This window comes from Pipistrellus hanaki (genome assembly GCF_964339955.1).
Source record: "Pipistrellus hanaki genome assembly, chromosome: 2".
Classification (NCBI taxonomy): domain Eukaryota; kingdom Metazoa; phylum Chordata; class Mammalia; order Chiroptera; family Vespertilionidae; genus Pipistrellus; species Pipistrellus hanaki.
The window spans coordinates 21479785-21502934 of record NC_140504.1 but is presented as its reverse complement, the minus strand read 5'-3'; the positions used below and the strand labels follow the sequence as shown (position 1 = coordinate 21502934).

Genomic DNA, 23150 nt, shown 5'->3' with positions numbered 1-23150 from the left:
TGTCACACACACACACACACACACACACACACACACACACACACACCCCCGTTCCCCATCTTGTTGGCAAATCGCTATATTGCTTGTCCTCTGGAGAGCACTTTGTTCACTGATAAAATAACCTGGCAATTAGACTTGGCAATTCTAATCAGACTTCTTTAGACTTGGCGATTTTCTTCATGAGACCCGTAGAAGTGGTTAAAACTACAAAAAAAATTCCTGGTGGGGAATACGGTTGAGGAAGAGTGAAAAGGAAAGAAACATAGCCAGGGTAGGACCTTGCTAGTGAGCAAAAAGACATATCATATGAAACAAAGTTTTAATTTTTATTTTACATATTTTATACATAAAACTTTCAAGGAACCCTCTGAATCCAACAGAATGTTAATAGCACATCTAAAAATGAACTTCAGGTAGTCAACATTCACAAAATGTTGAAAACTGATTCAAATATACATATTACGGAGAGCTACAACTTCACTACGAGGCAGGCATGTATTTTTGACTTGTATAGCACCGTCATTTACAGTTCTTTAAAACTACAGTGGAGAATGAAAGTAGTCAATGGTAAAATACTGCTCCAACGGAAAACCTCTAAACAAACAAAAACTACCTTTTGGATTTTGTGATGGTGTAAGCACTGTACATTTCTGTAACAATATTTTATTAAAACGCCTGATATTTAGTGGCACAGTAAAAAAAAAAAAAAAAAAAAAAAAAAAGAATTAAAATAAATTAAGAAGCAAAGGCCAGGAAAGTGCCCTGCTTGAATGCTGTGGCGTGAGGTGGTCGGCTTATCTAGAGAAAGAGTATTGGGTTCAGGAGTCGAGAAAAATGGAGGGAAGGCGAGGCTTCTTTGAAGCTCGTGGGCTCTCGTGTGAGGGAGAGGTTTACCTTTCGGAGGAGGCTGCGCGTGTTGCCCTTGGGCTCCTCCGCCAGCCCGGGGAGGCGTGGCGTGGGGGACAGAGGGCACGCTACCACATTCCAGACAAAGATCTGGGAAAGATCCACAAAGCTGCCGGCCCAGACAACCTATGGAGAATAAAAAAAAAAATCCTCTTGTTCAGGGGAAGTGGCCTGAATGCTAGAGATAAGGAAAAAAGGACCGCTCTACATCTCGCCTGCGCCGATGGCCATCCGGGAGTGGCCGCTCTCCCTCTGAGCAGACAGGAAACGCCTGTTGCACTCATGTGACATTGAGAACAGGACAGCTCTGATGAAGGCCACACGATGCCAGGCAGAGGAATGGGGCAACTATTCTGTTAGACCATGGTGCTGATCCAAATGCAGTGGGCTCCGCACTGCGCTGTCCCTGGTGAAAACACAGCTCTAGCAGCAAAGCTGCAGTCACACAAGGCAAACACCGAAGCGAACACGAGGATGACCTCAAACCACTTTCACTTACTCCACAGGAAAGCAGAGCAAATGGTGGGATTTTTCTTTTTCTTTTTTTTTTTTTACTAAATAGAGGCACAAAAGTCAATCAGATAAAAAGGAATGACCAACTAACGTAGAAGAAGACCTAAAATGTGTTCTGAAAGTAGCAATCTTGGTCTACAGGAATCTATCCAAGACAAGCATCAGGAAAAACAAACTCAAAGACAGCGAATGAGAGTTCTGAAGACGGAGGACCAGAACAGGGTTGCACAAAACTCCAGCTGGCGGACACTGTTTCTGGGCTTTCTGCATACCTGGGATTAATCGACTCCCGGCCTACATAGCATGATGGAGACTTCAAGGCGAAGTGCTCTCTTATGGACTTTTCCTGCTCTGAATTTAATTTTGTGTAGCACTTACTCCTCAATTTAAAGTAGGGGCCTGCCTGTCACTGTTTTATGTTTTTAAGGGAAAACTTGTCTTTTCTATTGTATGATTCCTTTTACATGAAATTTCCAGAATAAGCGAATCCATAGAGACAAATCAGACAAGTGGCTGACAGTGACTGCGGTAGGGGGCATGGGGAGTGACCATTTCATGGGGATGTGGTTGCCTTTTGGGGTGGCGAAATGTTTTAGAACTAGATAGAAGTGATCATTGCACAACATTGTAAACGTACCAAAACACTACTGGATTTTTCATTTTAAAGTGGTTAATTTTATGTTTGGTGAGCTTTACTCACTTAAAAAAAAAAAAAAAAAAAAAAAGAAAGAAAGAATACTGCTGCTATAACAACAATCAATCAATCCAGGAAGATCATGGTACACATTTTAAAATAATCCAATGGGCTCATTCAAAACCTGCCTTCTAATGAAAGGTTCCATTGCTAGTTTGAGACTTCCTTGTTTCTTGAGGTGGGCCTGTGTTGCTGCTGCTTTCCCTTTTGGGGCTGGTTTTCCTGTGTCTTGGGGATTTGGAGTTGTGTTCTTATTTTACTTGTCTCCAAGTATCTTTTTTTTTTTTTGTTTTAAATGTTTTTAATTGATTTTAGAGAGAGAGAAAGGAGAGGAAGAGAAAGGGAGAGAGAAACATCAATGTGAGAGAGAAACATCGATTGGCTGCCTCCTGCACGTCTCCTACTAGGGATTGAGCCTACAACCCGGGCATGCACCCTGACCCAGAATGGAACCGGACGGCACTCAACCAACTGAGCCACGCCAGCCAGGGTAATAAGGTATCTTTTGATTTCTTCCTTGGTCTCATTGTTAGCCCATTCACTGTTTGGTAGCGTGTTATTTAGCCTCCATGTGTCTGTGTGTTTTTCAGTTTTTTTTTTAAATTGATGGCTTGTTTCATGCCATTGTGGTTGGGGGTGGGTGGGAGGTGTGTGGAATGATTTAAATCTCTTTAAATTCATTTAAGCTTGTTTTGTGGCCAAATACGTGGTCTGTCCTACAGGGTGTTCCATTTGCAGTTGAGGGTAACGTGTGCCCTGCAGTTTTGGGGTGTAATGCTCTGAAAATGTCAATTAAATTCATCTGGTAAAATGTGGAAGAAAAAAAAAAAGAGAGAAGAAGCAAAGGCCAATCACTGGACATGAAGCTTCAGACATTATCAACGAATGACTAACACTGATGCTTGTTTGTTTCTGCGCCACCTTGCACAACAGCATTTTTACAACCACAGAAGCAAAACGATGTCTAGCTTGTCCTCTGATGGGGATGGCTCCTCTTCACTTCGCAGGCATTTTCTCTGCCATGTGCTTCTGCTGACTTTCGGCATGTCTGCAAAATCAATAAACCAACTGGTTAGTGCAAAGGGGAAAGATCCAAGCTGCTTTCCAATCATCAGCTAAAACATACTCACAGTGAAATCAAGAAACAGATCTTAAGTCAGATGGATTTGCCCTCCTAAGTTTTTATATTCTATGCACGAGCCCTTGTATTTCATGAGCCGTTGGATTAACCTCAGACAGGTTAAAGTGCTCCGTTTAAAAAATGAGGAGTGATAAGTCTCTGGGATCGTTTATTCAACAAATGTCCCCTAGGTGCCTGGCATGGCTGCTGACTCGGGGGGGTTCGGTGGTGAGTAGACAACAGGGTCTTTGTTCTCACGGAGTGAGTATTCCAAAGGAGAGAGACAAGAAAGGAACAAGGAGCAAACAAGGAGTGAGCAGTCAGGAAACAGGCGCTCAGCAGAGAGTCAAAACAAGGTGGGGTGACAGAAAGTAACTTCGTGACTACTTTATCTGAACACGTGCACGCAGACACACGTATTGGCAAGGCTCCCAATAGGAATCGGAAGCCAGCAATCTAACGCCATTCTTACAAAGCTAATGTCTTTCTAGCAAATGGTAGGCTTTTGTAGATGTATACTTTTTTTAAAAAATATATTTTATTGATTTTGTACAGAGAGGAAGGGAGAGAGATAGAGAGATAGAAACATTGATGAGAGAGAGTCATCGATCAGCTGCCTCTTGCACACCCCCCACTGGGGATATGCCCGCAACCAAGGTACATGCCCTTGACCGGAATCGAACCCGGGATCCTTCAGTCCCCAAGCCAACGCTCTATCCATTGAGCCAAACCGGTCTTGGCAAGATGTATACTTTTGTATACTTTCCCCCTCAAATAGTCCAAAAGGCATGCAGTGAGGGTAGAGGTAGGATGAGGTGAGTCTTATTATTCACCCAGCCCTACCATGGCCTTTGAGCCCAAGTGTGGTCGACTTGGCACGTGGCTGGTGGAGACGGTGGGAGGAGTGGCTAAGCTGCTTCTATCACTTACACGGGCACTAATTAACCGTCTTCTCAGAGAATGGTAGGGTCTCAAGGCTGCAAAAGACACGTGTTTTGAAGAAGGATAAGGATATTAGGAAGTTGCAAATGTGACAAGAGAAAAGCATCTCGGGGTGTGGCTCCCAGCTATACCCAAAGGATCGGGCAGTTTTGTGTGCTGCCCTCCTCTGGGTGGTCAATGACGTCAAGTTTAACTCGCTGTTTTATGCAGAGTGTCTCATATCTATGGTTCAGAGAAAACAAACCACAAATACGTTCAGAAACAGGGAAGTTACAGAAGTGTCTTGCCACAGTCAACAGCTCACAAATAATTGGTGATATTCACTTAACAATAAAGAAACTCAAGAAAAAGATATCCTCTTTCCTTAAAAAAAAAAAAATGCTCTTTAACGGACCACCTCACGGCCTTATTTATATGTATAAAAAAATCTTGATCATATTCATAAAGTAGCTCCCCCCTTAACAAATTCAGTTCAAAATATATTTTGATACCCAGTAAGCTAAGATTCCACTATAGATAACTGAATTCTAGTTCTTATGGCAGTTTTAAAATATGTATCTATGAGTACATGTGCACACACACACACACACACGTATGCACACACAGAGCAAGAGTTTTGTTTTTTTCTTTCTGAGAAAGAAGGAAAGAACAGACAGGATATTGCTTAGGGAAATATTGAAAATTGGGTATTATTTTGAGAGATATATACAAGGGTGAAAACAGATATACCATACAACCCAGCAATTCCATTTATGAGCACTTCCCCAAAGAAAACGAGAACACTAATTCAATGAACACCCATATGTTCATTGCAGCATTATTTGCAATAGCCAAGATATGGAAGCAACCTAGGTGTCCATCAATAGATGAATGGATAAAGATGTGGTACACACACGCACACACACACACACACACAGAAAGTGGGGGGGATATTATGCAGCAATAAAAAAGAATAAAATCTTGCAATCTGTGACAACATGGATGGATCTAGAAGCTATTAGGCTAAGTGAAATAAGCTGGACAGAGAAATACAAATATTATATGGTTTCACTTATATGTAGAATCTAAAAACAAAACAAACAAATAAAACAAAAATAGATGAATAGAAACAGAGAAGGGAATATAGTCAACAGTATTGTGATGAGTTTGCACAGTGACATATGATTACTAGAATTAATGGAGTGATCACATTGTAAGGTATAAAAATGTTGAATCACTATATTGTACAGAAACTAATATAACTAATATAAGATTGTGTAACAACTACGCTTAATAGTAAGTTTCAAAAATGGTGTACTTCATTAACATTTTAAACAAAGGAGGGAGAGGGATTTCAGGCCATACAATTAAAAGATACTCATCAGTTATTTACAGGAAAGCCCCAAACAGACTCCTTTTTTTTTTTTTTATCAACAATCGTTATTGAGGACCTAGTAGGTACCTGGCAGTCCCTGTCATCAGCTACGGGGATGCAGCAATGAATGAGAATGGCGCTGTCTCTGCTTTCAGAGGGTTTACAGTCAGGCAGGGACAGACAGCCGGCGATGCAGCATGGATGACTAGTCTCCACGTGGGAGTATCCTACCCCCGTGGAGAGCCGGGGGGCCAAGGAGCATGTCTCCAAAGAGGCTTCATAAAACCAGTGGTCCTCATTCCGCTGAAATCATCTGGGGAGCTTTAAAAACTCCCAAAACCCCTAAATGCCACACCACATGATGGCTGAGACCCAGGCAGCCACACGTTAGGAAGGTCCCCGGGGTTCCAGTGAGCAGCCGCATCTGAAAGCCCCACAGCCATGCTCTTCGGCGGCTCGGACCTGGCTGCAGAGCTCTGGGACTGCTACCGTGAGGGACATTTAAGGACCCTCCCTTTTCCCCATCAGCACAGTTAAAACCCACCAGTCAGGCAGGGACATTAAACGTCTCCCTACTGGCAGCAACCTGGATGGAATTGGAGAACATCATGCTGAGTGAAATAAGCCAATCAATGAAAGAGAAACACCACATGACCTCACTCATTTGTGGATAATAAAGAACATTATAAACTGATGAACCATAAGATAGATATAGAGACAGTATATCAACAAGTAGACTGTCAAATTACAGCGGGGAGGGGAGGAAGATCTGGGGGAGATAATAGATCAACCGAAGGACTTGTATACATGCATATAAGTGCAACCAATGGACACAAAACTCTGGGGAGGGAGGGGATGTGTGGGAGGGAGGGAGGGGGTCAAAAAAAATCAATAAAATATATTTAAAAAAAAACAAAAACAAAAACAAAAAAAACGTCTCCCTACTGACTCCAATTTAAAGGATGCCTCCACCACCTTTAACTAGCGATTCCTCTCCTTTGCCCCGCTTCCCAGGATGACACCGTCTGAAAGGTAGATGCAAAAAAAAAAAAAAACCACACTGCAATCCTAATAACTTTAGCCCTTTGAGAGAAGGAGGTCCTCCCCATGTCCTCCTTGCAACGAGTGAGGCCAATGCTGCGTTGAGGGGCCGGGAAAAAGGCTCTGCTCCCACAGAATTTATCAACGAGTTCACATACTTTTCAAAGATGCCGGTCCGGGTGTCTATTTCACTGCGGGTTTCCCATAATCTTAATATGTGCATGCCCATTTCTTAGACTGACAAAAAGGGATGCATCTTATAGCTGTTGGTGCAGTGCCTGAATACATCTGTAGGTGGCAATACTATTACTGAGTGCTATTGCAGTTTGAGTGTTATTTCAGATGCAGGCAAATATGCTCAGAAGGTATGAGAAGGCCTTCTGGCTTTTTGTTTTGGTCTTTTTGTTAGGGATGAGGCAGTATACTATTCAAAGTCTACAAAACAGAGTGCTGCCCCTAGATAGGTCTTTAAAAAAAAAATAAAATAAAATAAAAAAATAAAAAAAAGCCTAAACAGAGTTCTGTGGCACTTATTTTGCCAGCTAGACTATTTTTAAAAATATATATATTTTTTATTTATTTATTTTTTATAGATAGGAAGGGACAGAGATAGAGAGCTAGAAACATCGATGAGAGAGAAACATCGATCAGCTGCCTCCTGCACACCTCCCACTGGGGATGTGCTCGCAACCAATGTACGTGCCCTTGACCAGAATCGAACCCGGGACCCTTCAGTCTGCAGGCTGACACTCTATCCACTGAGCCAAACCGGTTTTGGCAACCCAGACTATTTTTATAGCACTTGCATTCAGAAAAATATTTTTCCCAGAGTGCCACATGTTTTCAAGGTCCTTTAGGATGGCGGTGGGTTGCGTGGCCAATGCCAATGTTATTGTGACAAGCAATGTTCTTTCTTTCCTCGGCGAGCCTTCTGCCCTCTGAATACCACTTCTGGGACTGATGGTAACCGTTGCCTTCTGGTTTAAAGACTTCAGATAAGCTGTCTATAAAAAGGTGCCTAAGTAAATGTGAGATACCAGGAATGCTTGAAGTATCTTGTGTACTTTCTATACTTATGGTGACTTTTCTACCAGGAAAACTAACAAATGCAAGACCTTGGCCAGCATTAGCCTTGTTTCCTTGTCGCCTGGGGAAGGAGGCACTCTTTACCGCTTCACAGAGAGGAACTTGGCGCCAGGCCCGGCTAGAGAGTCAAGTCCCAGAGTCTCTCCCCACCCCCGCCCCCTTTCCCCGGTAAGAGCAATCTGGTGGCACTGGTACCGTGGAAGGATGCCAGTGCCCCTGCCTTCTGGGCATAGCAGATGCGATCAAGAGTTGGGTCACAAAACAGCAAGTGCCATTTTGTGGCACCCACCCCATGGCAGCTCATCCGCTGGAAACTCGCCAGCCTGGAATGGCTTAGAGCAGTGGTTCTCAACCTTCCTTAATGTCACGACCCTTTAATACAATTCTTCATGTTGTGGTGACCCCCAACCATAAAATTACTTTCATTGCTACTTCATAACTGTAATTTTGCTACTGTTAATGGAGCGTAATGTAAATATCTATGTTTTCCGATGGTCTTAGGCTCTATAGCAGCGGTGCACAACCTGTGGACCGCTAGCAGGGTCGCCTAAGACCATCGGAAAACACAGATATTTACATTACGCTCCATTAACAGTAGCAAAATTACAGTTATGAAGTAGCAACGAAAGTAATTTTATGGTTGGGGGTCACCACAACATGAGGCACTGTATTAAAGGGTCGAGGCATCAGGAAGGTTGAGAACCACTGGCTTAGAGACTACTCCCTGGGCCAGAACCGCTGACTGCCCTGGGTGTGTCCTACGACCATCCAGTGCCCTGGCGCCCATCACACCGGGAGGACGGCTGTGACAAGCAAAGCATTTGGAAAGGAGCAACTCTGGCCACTTCCCCTCCATCTAAGCAGCTGACACCAGCAGGGGTTAGGTGAGGAACCCACGGGAGGAAAGGAAGGAGTTCTCCAGAGCACGCTCTTGCCCTAACTCTTAAACTTCAGATCAGCGCTTCTCTAGAAAGGGCGAAACATCACCGACCTGGTCAAGTCTTCGATGTCCACCAGCATGGCGTCCTGTTCTGTGTGCAGCTCATCCCGGATGAGCAGCAGCTGAACCAGCTCTTCATTCAAGCCTGGGGCAGAGAGAAGAGAGCACTTAAAAACAGGCAGGAGGCACCCAGGTAAGTCTGCATCCGGGTCAGAATGGGTAACGATTTCTGGGCACATGTATCACAGATCCATCTATCTGTCTATCTATCTATCTATCTATCTATCTATCTATCTATCTATCATCTATCTATATCATTTCTGTTAAAATTTAGAATTCTTAAATGAGCTTCCCATAAGCTCAGGGGAAGCCATCAATTTGAGAACACGACTAATCTGCATAATTATAAGAGTGTTGGCAGGAAAGGAGTCAAGTACAAAGGATTTCCAAAAGCATTAACATTAGAGTGGAAAAATTTTTTCACTGTTAGGGAAATAGCTTGTTAGAAAAAGCGGTTTTGTTTGAAAAACAAAACACAAACACGTGAGCAAAAATGCCTGGGTTTTATCACGTTTTCCGCTGCGCCTGCCACACTGAGAGTCGGGGCGGCCGCCGGGCCTGACTCGGTGCCCAGCGGGAGAGGACGGTGCCTCAGGGATGCTCCCGGCTTCCCGCGGCCCAGGAAGGAGCAGCTCTGTGTGCGGGCTGCGCCGGGAAAAGCATTAGCTTGGAAAGCCAGGGCGTAAGGCCTGAAGAAATAAGCCCCAAAGTCTCTGGACAACAGGTACCAAGGCAAATATTCCTCAGGGCTTATGCTGGGAATGAGATACACGGACACATTTCTCATCTTCCTGAAGTCAGCGCACAGGTCCATCTGGCTTCTGCCTCTGAAGGGGATGAACAAGCAAGGGGCTCTCTCTTGCGCTTTCCCTTCAGTTCAGCTAAGAATCAAAGCTTGTAAGTCTGGACACATGGACACAAGGGGAGAACAACTCATTTAGCGAGAGCGCTGGGCCCGGAAAGCAAAGAAAGGAAGTGGGTACTTAGCCAGGTCCCCCTGGGAAATGCTTTTAGAGATCCTGACTTCAAACGATGCATTTGTCTGCCTTTAGTTCAAACTAGTTTCCAATTTTAAAAAGGAAGGAAGGGAAAGAACCATACTAAGAGGTCTAAAACATCATCTGCCTCTGAAAAGGATGAGACGGCAGCTTATTAGTATTTAAAAATCCAAGGAAGATGCTGCAGTAGTAAAATACCCCTTGACAGAGTAACACTCCCAGTAATTTACGCAACTGAATTAAACTGTAGAATTTTTAAAAGTCCATTGAATTTATAGTTTCTTAATTAAAATGTTAAGCTCTTTCCCTCAATTTATTTTTTATTAAAAATATTTTTACAATGAAAACATTTTTACGTTGACATTATTGCCAACCCCCCATGACCTCCTTGTCCACCCTCACCTCCCTCAGCCTCCCCCTCCCTTGGCCTCCACCACACTATTGTCCCTGTCCATGGGGCATGCATATATGTTCTTTAGCTAATCCCTTCGCCTGCTTTATCCAGCCACCCTACTGCCCTCCCCTCTGGCTCCTGCCAGTCTGTGCCATGTAACCATTACCCACTTGTTTATTAGATTCCACATATTAGTGACATCAGTGGAATTTGTCTTTCTCTGAATGGCTTATTTTGCAGATGAAAAAATTCTTTCTCTCTTCTTGATTTTAAAACAATACTGAATGTATTAACTTGACACTGAAGATGTCCAATTCTTTCTAATTTTTCCAGTGTGTTCTCGGGGTAGGGTTTTATGCTCATACACAGGACAGTGCCTGCATTGTGCATAGGAATTTTTTCCCCATATGAAGTTTTTAACAGTTTATTATGGGAAACTCCAAACTGATACAAAAGCAAAGAGCATAGTTTAAGAATGCCCCATGCGTCCATCTAGCTTCAACTAGCCAATCTTGCCTCATCTCTCTATATTTCTCCTAGTAGACTGTTTTAAAGCAAATTCCAGACATCATATTATTTCCTTTTGGTGCTTCAGTATATACTTCTAAAAATGGGGCTCTTTTTTTAAAAAAAAAATTACCATAATCACAATATCCTCATCATATGTGAATAAATACATCTTTAATAAAACATTTAATCAGTGTTCAATTTCCCCATTTAGCTCCTAAAAATGCTTTTTATAGTTAGTTTGTCTGAATGCATTTGGTTGGCATCTCTCTCAGGTGGCTTTATCTGTAAGTGCCACCATATGTTCCAGAGGATTCGTGAGTCCATCTGGCCTAACCACTCTGCCCAGGAGGGCATGCTCTCTCTTCACTGGGCCAAGCAACTGACCTTCTCTGCACCTCAAGTCAGTGAGAGCCAGTGCCACTCAAACGCTACCCCTCCCCACTGCAGTTATTCTGGGGGAAACGGGCCCACATTTGATCACCCTGAATTTTCACATATTGGTCCTATCTACTCTTACCACCTGGAGTACCGCAAATAAGTAGACTTTGATTTGATGACCCAAAATGAATGTTGAGGATATTATTGTATAGCAAATGAGCTGTAACTACTAGATTGTATTCTAGAAACAGGTTGTTAGCCAGATACATGCCAAGTGCTTGCTATTTAAAATAAATAATAAGGACCTAACCTTGAAAAATTCGTAAAGTTTCTGAATATTTCTAAGTAATGAAAAAGGGAGAGAGAGAGAGAGAGAGAGAGAGAGAGAGAGAGATGAACGAACTTGCAGGCACACCCACAGGAGGCGCCCAATGAAATGCTGCAGAAAGGATCTAAGTTGAGGAAGTGATGCTGTCCCATTGCAGTTCCCACTTGTCATTCCATTTCCAAGCACACCTTACACTTACTTTCTATCTGAGAATGGAGATCATTGACTATCACTTGTAGCTGCCCAATAGTCATGCCCCTCAGGTCAGCGGGCTTTAAACTCCTCTTCATCAAGCATTCGCTTATATGAGGCATGTGTGGCAGCTGCAGAGACAGAGGAAAGAGATGGACGTGTGAACAGAGCAGCAAGTACACTGAACCCAAGACCCAGTTTTCCCCATAAAGACTGCCCCTCTCATTCACCCACTTCAAGTTCTGGGCTTTAGAAACTTTCCCAATCTAACCTTCTCTAACCAACTCAGGTACACACCACAATGTCTGAAACACTATCAGCATCAAAATGCTATCCTACTCAGACCAAAAGCTTTCTGGCTCTGACACAGGCTGTGACAACCGCAGTCCATTAATCTATACACAAGTGAATTACCGGGGAGCTCAAATAATATCGATGACATGAATGCAATCAATAATATCAGCCATCTATTAATTCATATCATGCCACAAGCACTGTGCTACGGGCTCTGATATAAGCTATTGTTTATACCCATTTAATAGATGAGGAAGCTGAGTGTTATGTAAGCTGACCAGAGCCCCACAGCAGGTCAGTGGCAGAGAAGGATTTAAACTCCGAAGTGCCGGGCTCTTGTCCACTAAGCTACACTGTCTTTGTTGAAAGGCAGGACTGAGAGCATGGCAGTAGTGAGTCTGCCACAACCAATGGGTTCTTAAACTGAAACTGCTTTAAAGGAATTTAAATAGTCCCATGACAGCTAATATTGTCCCTAACACACACAGTAGATCTGATTTTCAAGAGCAAAGTTTTCTTTTGTGAAATCTGCTGCTTATGCGTTGTTCAGTGATGCGGCAGAAAGGAAAAAGAAACAAACGTAAATATTTCTCAATGGCAGCATTTCTTACAGACTGCCTTGGAGAACCCCAAGTTTGCATAACTCTGGTCGAGGAGCGGGGCAGCGCCCACCCTCTGCAGCCACCGGGCACTCAGCGTTTGCTACTTACTAGGTCAGCGACGGGAGACTTTTTCCTGTTCTGTTTTTCCACTTCTACTTGCATTTTGGCCATGGGTTTGGCCATGGCCAGGGCCATTTTGGCTTCAGCTTGCAACTTCTTTTGCCTGGTGAGGAAATCCATATCATCTAGGGATTCAGATTCCTCTTCAGTAGTGTCTCTATCGGAATAGGAAGAGCTCTGTTTGCTCTGCGGAGGGAAAAAGAGCAGCCCTGAGCTTTGCGTGACGGGTAGCATCTGGGGAGAGGGGCCAGAGCACCCCCTGAGCCCTCCCGAGAACCCCCTCCATCCATTCAGCTTGAGCCACACGATTTGATCTGTACCAGTCTCAAGTAAAAAGGTACTTTATTGCCTCAGTGTCAATACCAGACTGTGATTTTCGCATAAAGAGTAACAGAATCCTATATAATAAAGGTATTATTATATGCTAATTAGACTGGACAGCAGAATGACCATCCGGATGACCTTCTGGATGAAGCCGGGCTATGAGGGCCGGCCAAGTCAGCTGGGGCTGTGGGGGTCAAGCCCCATGCACAAATTTTGTGCATCAGGCCTCTAGTAAATAAACAGTAGGAGGAACAGATTTATGATACACTTGAGACATTTCTTCGATTTGGTCTCAAAAGACACAGCAACATATTTAACCCAGAGCGAAGACAGCGTGTTGCTCTCAGGAGTTGGACAGGATCTCAGGTACCCAGGGACCAACACGGGTTCCTTGGTAAGAAAACACGATTGGCTGGTGAGAAAAGAGATGCACAGACCTCACTGAGTGGCGAGAATCCCAGCAACACGCTCCCATGATCAGAAGGTAGTCTTCATGGTACATGTGCAAGGAATGAGTAAGGAGTACGACTCACACTTCATCCTGCTGGTTTCCCTGAGCATCATCACCTCTAGGCATGAGCTTTCCGCTGGGCCCTGCCGCCCATCCTTTTAAAACGTGTCCTACTGGTGCTCTGGGCTTATATACTTCTACACTCAGGGGGGAAGGATTGGTATGTAGCATACTGTCCTTTAAATTTTTTTAGGACACGTGCAATCTCTCTTATGGTTTAATATGAAAGTAGTTGCTGCTAACTTGAACAGAGCTTACGTAGCGCTGCTGTATCGCAGGTTTGGGCTTCCAATCACTGCCCCATCCTGGGAGCATGCCACGTCAGGAAATGCCAGCACAGCACGCACACTGTGCTTCGGCGGTAGCTCTGACTCACCATGGGCGACAAGGGGGTGTCCAGGCTGGTTTCAGTCTTGCTGTCATCCGCATCGCTGTCCTTGTCACTGCCGCTGTCGTTGACAAAGCAGATCTGCAGGTTCATCCCACTCTGCAGGCTGGGCAGAAGCAGACAGGACACCAATTCACTCAGCTATGTGCCATCTGGGCGCACCCAATAGAACTGTCTGGCTTTGCTAATAAAAAGCAGGACTATGTATTCTTCACATGGAGAAGTGGGTGACTGATAAGACTCTGGATTCCTCAGCAATAACATACCAGAGGATACTAATGATCCCTTGATAACTTGGTTAAGTGATAAAATTACAACTTTTACTAATGCCATATTACTTTTTTTCACACTCATTTCACATTAGGTGAAAAATAATTTAGGCCACATATTAGAGCCCCCAGCACAATACCAAACACACAGTTGGTGCCCAATAAATATGTGTGAGTCACTGAGTTTATTCCTGTCGACGAAGATGATGGGGTCCTCGGCCACATGGTGTCATCTAATGTCTTGCCCCCTGGGGACAGTCCAAGGTCACTCCCCAAGCCAGCACCCCGGCCACAGTTCTCTGAAGACTCCTTTCTTCCTCAGCTAGACAGAAGAGGGCCAACTGAAGGAAAGTTTTAGTGAAGGCAACTGCCAAAAGCCAACAAGAGATCTCACTTCTGTCATTAGAACACACACTGCAGTTCACCCTAAAGGTCAGTGGGGGGAAAAAGGAGGACTATGTAATACTTTCAACAATAAAGATTTAAAAAAACAAAAAACCCCACCTGGTTCACCCTAGAGCCGTAGTCGGCAAACTGCGGCTCTCGAGCCGAATGCGGCTCTTTGGCCCCTTGAGCGTGGCTCTTCCACAAAATACCACGGCCTTGGCGAGTCTATTTTGAAGAAGTGGCGTTAGAAGAAGTTTAAGTTTAAAAAATTTGGCTCTCAAAAGAGATTTCAATCATTGTACTGTTGACATTTGGCTGAGTTGACTAATGATTTTGCCAACTACTGGCCTAGGGGAATGTAAGGAACCCCAAACCCAGGCAGAAGCACAACCTGGGACCCAGTGGGGCTCCGCAGCCGCCTTGTGCTCTCGGCACCGCAGGGGGCACTTTGGGAGCTCCCGAGGCTCCAGGCATGGAGGTGGTGGAGATGGGGTCACAGAGGGTCACCCCGCTGTGTGTCTGCTATACCCCAGGCCAGACAGGGAATCCGGTTCTTTGTCCTAACCTTTCTTGAAGTGGGACACATTTCACTGCTGTCTGGCGATGGGGAATTTTTTTTTAAAGAAGTCATTTTCTTAGCATCCCTAGTAGCCAGGTCTGTGTGTAAGAGAAGAGAAAGAAAAGGCAAATGGGGACCTCTCGGTTGCCAGGATCGAGGGCTTATCTAAACCAGCATCACTGCTTCACAGGGACAAGGCAAAGAACCACTGGCCTGATGGACATTGTATTTGATTTTTTATAAATTCCAGTGGGTAGGGATGTTTAGTACACACTGCTCAGATGACTCTATGAAGTGCTTCTTTGAAAAATGATACAGAAATCTACTGATTTAACAAGGCACCACCCTTGTTATATGTCTGTACTGCCACCTATTGTTCGCTTCCATCAATAGTAAAAGTCCCAGCTTATTTCCCCAGTAGGCGGGGCCTGTTCCCTTACTGCCCTCCTGTGCTGCCAAGGAGAGCCAGGCCCGGGCTGGGCACAGGAGCCAGCAGGTGCTAGGTGCTGTGTGATCAGCTCAGGGTGCTTGGGTTCTGAATCCTCACTTCTCTGCGTAGGAAGATTACTCTATGACCCTTGGTTTCCTCATCTGTAAAATGGGGTGAATAAGTCAGTGTCTTGTAGGAAGAATGAAGAGTTAGCTGAGAGCTGGGCACAAGGCAGGTGCTCTGTGCATGTTAACTACCCTCCTTCCTGTTCTGTCTGGAAGCCCAGAGGAACACAGAATTTTAAAAGTGGGGTGACTTTGCAAAGGGCCCTCTAAAGTCTCTTACTGAAACAACTCGCCTGAAGGCAGCTGCACTTCTATGGCCCGGGATTTGTCTCCTTTAACTTTCTTCTAGAAAACTTTTGATTCCATATAAATCAAGTTTTAAAATTTATTGTCTATAGTTGGTAAAAACAAACAAACAAACAAACAAAAAAAACCACACCCAAATATCAACCCATTTTTAATAAAACCCAAGATGTATGGATTAGAAGATAATGGGAAATAAAATAGCAAATTAAAAACAAACATTTAAAAGTTAAAAAAAAATAAAATTAAATTAAACCTAATTTGAATCTAAGATTAGATAACACTTTCTATTTATTGAATAGCTAAAGTTTTGAAAAGAAGCATCTGACCACGGGATACTCAGATTATAAAAATATAAAACAACCCAGAATAAATTTGCAAAATAATATTGAAAACATATATATATATATATATATATATATATATTCTGAAGAAAATTGATCGTAAATTCCATTGTTCTGCCTCCAAACTGAACTTTGTGCTAGGATCAACTTAGACCTAAATCAACCACCCCACACAGCATTTCTAACTCAAGAAAGGCAAGGGGTAAAAGGAGGGGACGGGGGAAGGATTTAGCAGTCAGAGCAAAATGAAAAAGCACCTCAGGTAGAAATTCAGAAAATCGCCTTAGTACCACATTATCTCCGTGGGAAACCGAACAGAGCTTCTTACAGGGTGAGCCTTATAATTCCTCATAGCGGTAATCACCAAGAATGTTCCTCTCAGGAAAAGGAAATTATGTGACATAACAGCTAATGGTTCAGAGGGGATTTCTGCAAAGATGTCTTAAAACGGACTCAAGTTTCAAAAAGGATTTGCTCGCCTTTAGCCTTTAAGCAGGTTTTAAGATGAAGGGGGTTCTGGGGAAATCCAACCACAGTCTCAGGCCGCAGCCTGGCTGTGGCTGTGGGTGAGCAGGGCCACCCACCCGGTGCTGCTGAAGGCCTCTGTGTCCAGGGTCAAGTTCGATAACCCCTGTCCTGGCCCCAGCCAGCCTGGGGAGGCGTGGCTCACGCCTGAACCCTGGGGTCCCTGTCTCCATCCCTCACACCGCAGGGCCTCCATCCGGCCTCACCCACAACCAGGCTCCACTGTCTTCAAAACCCAAGCTGCGAGGGCTCCAATCTGCCTGGATCTCTCAAGCACAGTCTGAGGTGGGAACAAAACACAGCTCATCCTGCTAATTAGGGATGTGATTTAGGGTGTCCACGCCGAGGCTGCTTGATGTTTCGAGCGGCATTTGGCAGAGCGCTGCCTGCAAGGGCTGCCCCGCCTGTTGATGTTCCTTCTGAAGGATCTGCGTCCTGGTTCTCCCAGAAACCTCTTCTCCTCATGCACCACGAGGCGGTGGAAAACCACTCTACCGACCAGAGCTACCAACAGGGAGCCGAGAGCATCTGGAGAGAGGGGGTTCCGGACGGGGACCGCTCTCAAAGACGAAGGGATGAAGACTGTGCGCAGAAGTGGCTCTCGGAGCCACAGTGCCTCGGCGGGGAGTGTGAAGGCATTTATCCAGTGGAGAGGCTGCTCAGCACCCACGTCTGCTTGGCCTTTCCTGAGAGGAGGAGGGCTACTTGGAAAATGCTTGTGCTGACTTCCAACCACCGCTACTAGGGAGATTACAAAAACATGCACAAAACAGGGAGGATGGTAGAGATGAGAAGTTCTCAACTACTAAGAGAATGCTTCAAAAACCTAGCCAATGGTCACAGGATTTGGAATAAAGACGACGCTTCCCCTCCCCACCCCCCCAAAATGCAAGGACAAGACCAGTTTATTTTCCTGTGACAAACAATGCAATGGTCCTAAAGCTTGCCGAATTGTGAGTTGGGCCTCGGTCCCTGGCCTTGGGTGTGGTGACTGGGACTGGGCGTCTGCAGCCAGCTCTGAACCCCAGAACTATTTGGTGTTTTCTGATTTTAGAAATAGGAATCTCCCGGGACCGGCATGGCCACCGGCATTTTCATATATTTAAAATTCTTGGGCTTTGCCCCCCTACACGACCCTTCTGTTAACTTCACATGGCTGGACAACCAACCACCTGTAGACTACAGGCAAGGTAACACCTTCTCAGAGAAGCCAACCTCCCTGCCCCAAACTCGGACAGCCCAGTTATAAACACGGTCCCAGCTCCTCCCCTCCTTAACAGGACCCTGCGGTTCCTCCCAGGCTCGGCTCCTGTCTTGTGTTGGCCCACAGCAGGGGTCCTCAAACATTTTAAAGTGGGGGCCAGATCACGGTCCCTCAGAGAGCTGGAGGGCCGGACTATATGAACTACTAATTCCTACTGTACCACCTCGGCTGCGCTCACTGCCCAAAAAACCTGGCGGGCTGGATCAGACTCCTCTGCGGGCCGCATGTGGCCCGCGGGCCGTAGTTTGAAGACCCCTGGCCCACAGAATGCAGAGGAAGGAGCTTCATTCTGGCTCCAAGCCTCCCTTCTCAGGGGACCCCGCCCCGCGTCCAGGCGAATCTGCTGGTAGATGAGTGACTTTGCAGCACAGAGTTCAATCAGCAGCTGTCCCACCTGAGCCTGGGGACACATGACAGAGCTCAGCTCAGAGCAGTAGAGGCATCTCACCAACCCATAGCTGACTGCAGACACACGACTAAACCCAGGCGAGCCCAGCTCTGAACAGCAGAGCTGCTCAGCTGACCTACTAGTATATAGGCTCATAAGCCGCTGATGTGGGTGGTTTATTACGCACCATCACTGCCATCACTGTGGCAACAGATAACTGGTGCAAGGTCACAAAGTAAGAGACTGCAAGCTGGACCTCTGGTTTTGGAACCCAATGGCCTTTCCTCCATATTACACTTGACCTTAGGTTTGGATTTATTAGACCCTGACTGTGACAGCCATGTAATTTTAAAGGGCAAATACCTCCTATAGCTGTTTATACTTTCAAGGCAATTGTACAGTTTCCTTAAGAACAGAGTGAGAGGGAACTTCCCACGTGCCTATGGATCTCAAACATGCCTTGCTCATTATCTGTCCACAACCAGAGTGAGTAAGAACCATGGGCCCTGCTGTGCCATTCATTACTCAACATTCTCAACTGGTTTGTGGATGGGCAGTTAAAATATATTATTTCCATTTAGTTTAATGGATCTCTGATGCATTATTCAAAGACTTTACACATAATGAATAATCACCCACATTATTACAGCCCATCTTTTCCTCTTTCATGAGAATTTCAGAAGGGAGGAACATAAAATGTAGGTTGTAATTATCCAAGGGTAGCTGTAAACACATTTCATTTTTCTAAGGATTTGAAAAAGGGACGTGAAAACAACTGAGCTCTGGACAAGTTCTAGATGTACCACGTGTGATGGTATCTTTGTGGACTGTGCTGAGGTGGGTTGATAAATTATAAAATACTTTCCCCATCCCCAGACCCTGCATCTTCCTCTTCTTTTTTTTAAAATTTTTTATTAACTGTTCCATGTTGATTTTTTATCATTACAGCAATAAAAATACCTACTACTATTTCTTTAAAAAAAAAAAAAAAAAGGCAAAGATTTTGCTTCCTGACATTTGTTATTGTCAAAATACAGTATTTCTTATTTTACTTTAGTGGGATTGTGTGAACTTTCTTTGCTACAGACTGTGTGATGCATATATGATACTCTGACTTTTAGAAAAGGAGTGGAAGTCATACAACAGGTGAGAATATTGCTGGTCCAACACATATCATCACACACACACAAAAGACCTGTCAGCGATTTTTCTAACTATGCCAGAGAGAAAGGGATGTTTAACTGTTCATCCACCCATTCATTTGATGATCAGGTAATGACATCTCTGCAAGCGCCTTGGTGCCAATAGTGTAGCGTAGCTGCTGTCCCTTTTGCCCAGGGCACACATACACTTCCTAGTTTGTTACAGTCCCACCCGTGGCCTTTATCTCGGCTACTTGACTCATTTATATTTTTGCTGGCCCCTATAGGCATTTTATAGTCACGACCCCTATTGTAAGTGGATGTACAATAGTAGTTGAACCAAGAACAACATAAACTAGGTCCTCTAACAGGTACTGAATCATTAGATGGTTGAATCATTACATCATTACATCACTATGTACAACTGCAAGTGTGGAATATACAGGGCATTGGAAGAGAATCAAAACAAACAAAAAAAACCCAACACAAACCCTATCTATATATATAAAAGCCTAATATACTAAGTGTCTGATCATTCATTTGATGTTGCTATGATGCACACTGACCACCAGGGGGCAGATGCTCCAACGGATAGGTTAGCTTGCTGCTGGGGTCTGGCCAACTGGGCGAGAGAGGATGGACATGCCTGGAGCCCTCCTGTGGTCCCTCCCCGGCCCTGATCGTGCCTGGGGTCCCTCGGCCTGGCCTGTGCCCTCTTGCAATTTGGGACCCCTTGGGGATGTCAGAGAGCCAATTTCAGCCTGATCCCCACAGGCCAGGTCAAGGGACACCACCAATAAACAAATCCGTGCACTGGGCCAGTTTCGCCCGATCCATGCAGGCTAAGACTAGGGCCTCTAGTCTTATACACTGAGTGGCCAGATTATTATGATCACTGAATGCATAATAATCTGGCCACTCAGTGTGTGTGTGTGTGTGTGTGTGTGTGTGTGTATTAGAGGCCCGGGCATGAATTTGTGCATGTGTGGGGTCCGGCCAGCCTGGCCAGGATGAGGGAACATGGGTGGTTGGCTAGCCTGCCTGCTGGTCAAACTCCTGGTCGATGGGACAATTTGCATATTAGCCTTTTATTATATAGAATATACACCGAGTGGCCAGATTATTATGCGTTCAGAGATCATAATAATCTGGCCACGCAGTATATATGAGAAAAGACATACTTCATTAACCTAGACATGCATTAATAGGGAATAAACCAAGAAGAGTGAACAAGCAGGAAAATGCAGAAGAAAGGAGGGCCTGGTGAAGGGGGTGGAGGGAATAAATGCAGGGGAGGGATGGAAAGCTGACCCTCCAGCAGTTATGAGCCCAGAGATGTAAAGGGTGGTTCCAAACCATGTGCTAAAGAGGACTGGGGGTAAGGGGGATGTTTCCCTCTTTGTGGCCCGTCCTGACCCCCCCTGACCCATATCTAACAGGGCTCAGGCTTCCTCAGCAGAAGCTGAGAAGTAGCTGCAAAGATGCGGACAGATGGGTGAAAGGCCCTCTCTGGGTGTCACTGGCTTTTCTGGTGGAGCACCCGCTCCTAACCTCTTCTCCAGAGAACTATAAATACCGCATTCCTCAGGCAGCTGCGGGTCCTGATTCCACACCAGTGTCTGGTTTCTTCACTCATGACCATTTACACTTAATTAAATTTGGAATTACAGGATTTTAATGTTAGAAAAATGCATTTCACCACAACTGTTCTTTAGGATTGGCTGAAGACCAGAACGAGGCTTCTCCTAGGCACCAAATGTGGTCTAATCTCATCCTAATGAAAGCCTAATGATTCCTAAGCAGCCTGCATTCTGAAATAAAAAGAGTGACCGTTTTTGAGCATCTACTGCATGCTAGGTACTTTATAGTTACCTCTGATCCTCAGACATACATAAAATAATATTCTGACCTCCATTTTACATACGAGAAAACTAAGGCCCAGAGGTTAAATTATACAGGGTCACTTTAAGAAGAATACAATAAATTTATGAATGGAAGAAAAAAACAAGAAGATGAAAAAAATAAAGCAAAATGAAAATGAAACAACAAAAAAAAACTGAACCAACTCCAATGTCTAAGTATATTTTGATGAAATCTATATGATAGTAGAAAGTTGTGCATATGTTCATGATATATTGAAAAACAGCCTAAACAGTAGGTATAATGGGATTTCAACTTTGTAAACAAAAATATGGAGATATATGCACCAAACAGTAAATATACCTAGGATTTTTTTGGTCGGAGTAATTGAACAGACTTTACATTTTTCTCTTTTGAGTGCTTCTGAGTTGCCATGTGGGCATTTCGCAGGAATTAAAGATGGAGGAGGAGAGAAAATGGGCGAGTTGATGAGTGCTTATGTGCTGGAGAAAAGGTGAGTGGGATTCAATGTTTGACAGCTGGGAGAGGATGGCAGGGAGTCTGACTCAGACAGTGGCTTTGCAGGGACCATGACTCACACAGATGAGTCAGGCTGGGCTTTTGCTTTTGACAGGGTGCTGGGTGGTAGGAGCGCCTGTTGGAGGAAGGATGGGCTCTTTGATTCAACTATTGACATCCTTCCAGCCCAGTCTCAAGCCCTTTCTCTCCTTGGACCTGCTGCAGTAGATAACAGCCTCTGGAACAATCGACATGCATTGAACTGTGTGTATTGTGAAAGCCGGCCTATTTATTCCGCTCAGCCCAGACAGAGATTAAACTTGTATCTGCCCGACTTGCTGCTGACTTTCAGCAGTTCACCCCTTCTAGTCCTGGGTCAACATTATGGCAGCTGCAAAGTCAGTGCCTGGTTTAAAAAAATATATATTTTATTGATTTTTTTTACAGAGAGGAAGGGAGAGGAATAAAGAGCTAGAAACATTGATGAGAGAGAAACATTGACCAGCTGCCTCCTGCATACCCCCTACTGGGGATGTGCCCCCAACCAATGTAATATGCCCCTTACTGGAATAGAACTTGGGATTCTTCAGTCTGCAGACCGATGCTCTATCCCCTGAGCCAAACTGGTTTGGGCAAGTGCCTGGGTTTTATAAAAATGGCAAAGTCCCTTAATCTCGTGAATGCTGAATCACTGCCTTTACCACTTTTTATTTTCATGTGTAAGGAAGTGTTGGGGCTGCCATTTAGGCTTGGTTGCACAGTAAGCTTTATCTCAAAGGTGTTTTCATTCATGATCTAATTCATGGTCACTCGGATTCTATGCAGCCATGGCAAAGAATGCAGTAGATGTGCTGAACCGTCTGGACCCTGTGAAGCGTGGCTATGCGGATCTTGCCATCTTTAAAATCAGGATGCGCCTCACGATCTTGGCCACCCAGCCAGCTGGTGGCAGTTCTGCTCGACTGAACTGTAACCCGGTCGGCCAACAAGCCAGTTAAGGACCAGTGAGGCGGAGGCGGCCCTGGGAGTGAATCATTCCTGTCCTCTGATGAGAACAACCAAGACCCAGCATCACATCCTGCCGACTGGGGACAGGGGCTCAGAAGGTGATGCGGACAACTCTGAGGGAACGGGCTTACACAGACAACTGGAATCTGAATGTGAAAGGGTTTTGGAAAAACTCAACCAACAGATTTCACTTTTTCTTCTTCTTTTTTTTTTTTTTTTCATGCACAAAGACATGTATATCCAAAGAAGTGTATATCCAAATAAGTCTGAAAGGACTCTTTCAACAACTAAAATGAAAATTCTTAAGTGTGAAGAGGCATGCCATCATTTTATTGGCAGTGGTTTTCTGAAACAGCTTCCACGGGTTTTTAATGCCTGTGACAATCTGAGTG

General features: G+C 44.7%; 1 protein-coding gene across 5 annotated transcripts in view; it reads right to left on the bottom strand.

Moving 5' to 3' along the window:
• Positions 1 to 307: 307 nt before the first annotated feature.
• The window catches only part of LOC311618458 (schwannomin-interacting protein 1), a 116219-nt gene continuing 93376 nt past the window's right edge, over positions 308 to 23150 (bottom strand). For all 5 annotated transcript variants that reach the window (XM_084876020.1, XM_084876024.1, XM_084876021.1 and 2 more), the window contains 5 exons: positions 13684 to 13801; positions 12461 to 12658; positions 11464 to 11587; positions 8648 to 8741; positions 308 to 3161 (listed from right to left, as the gene is read on the bottom strand). In XM_084876020.1, coding sequence (XP_084732146.1) covers positions 3110 to 3161; positions 8648 to 8741; positions 11464 to 11587; positions 12461 to 12658; positions 13684 to 13801 — 586 coding nt within the window. In that variant the 3' untranslated portion in view covers positions 308 to 3109. The remainder of the gene's footprint in view (positions 3162 to 8647; positions 8742 to 11463; positions 11588 to 12460; positions 12659 to 13683; positions 13802 to 23150) is intronic.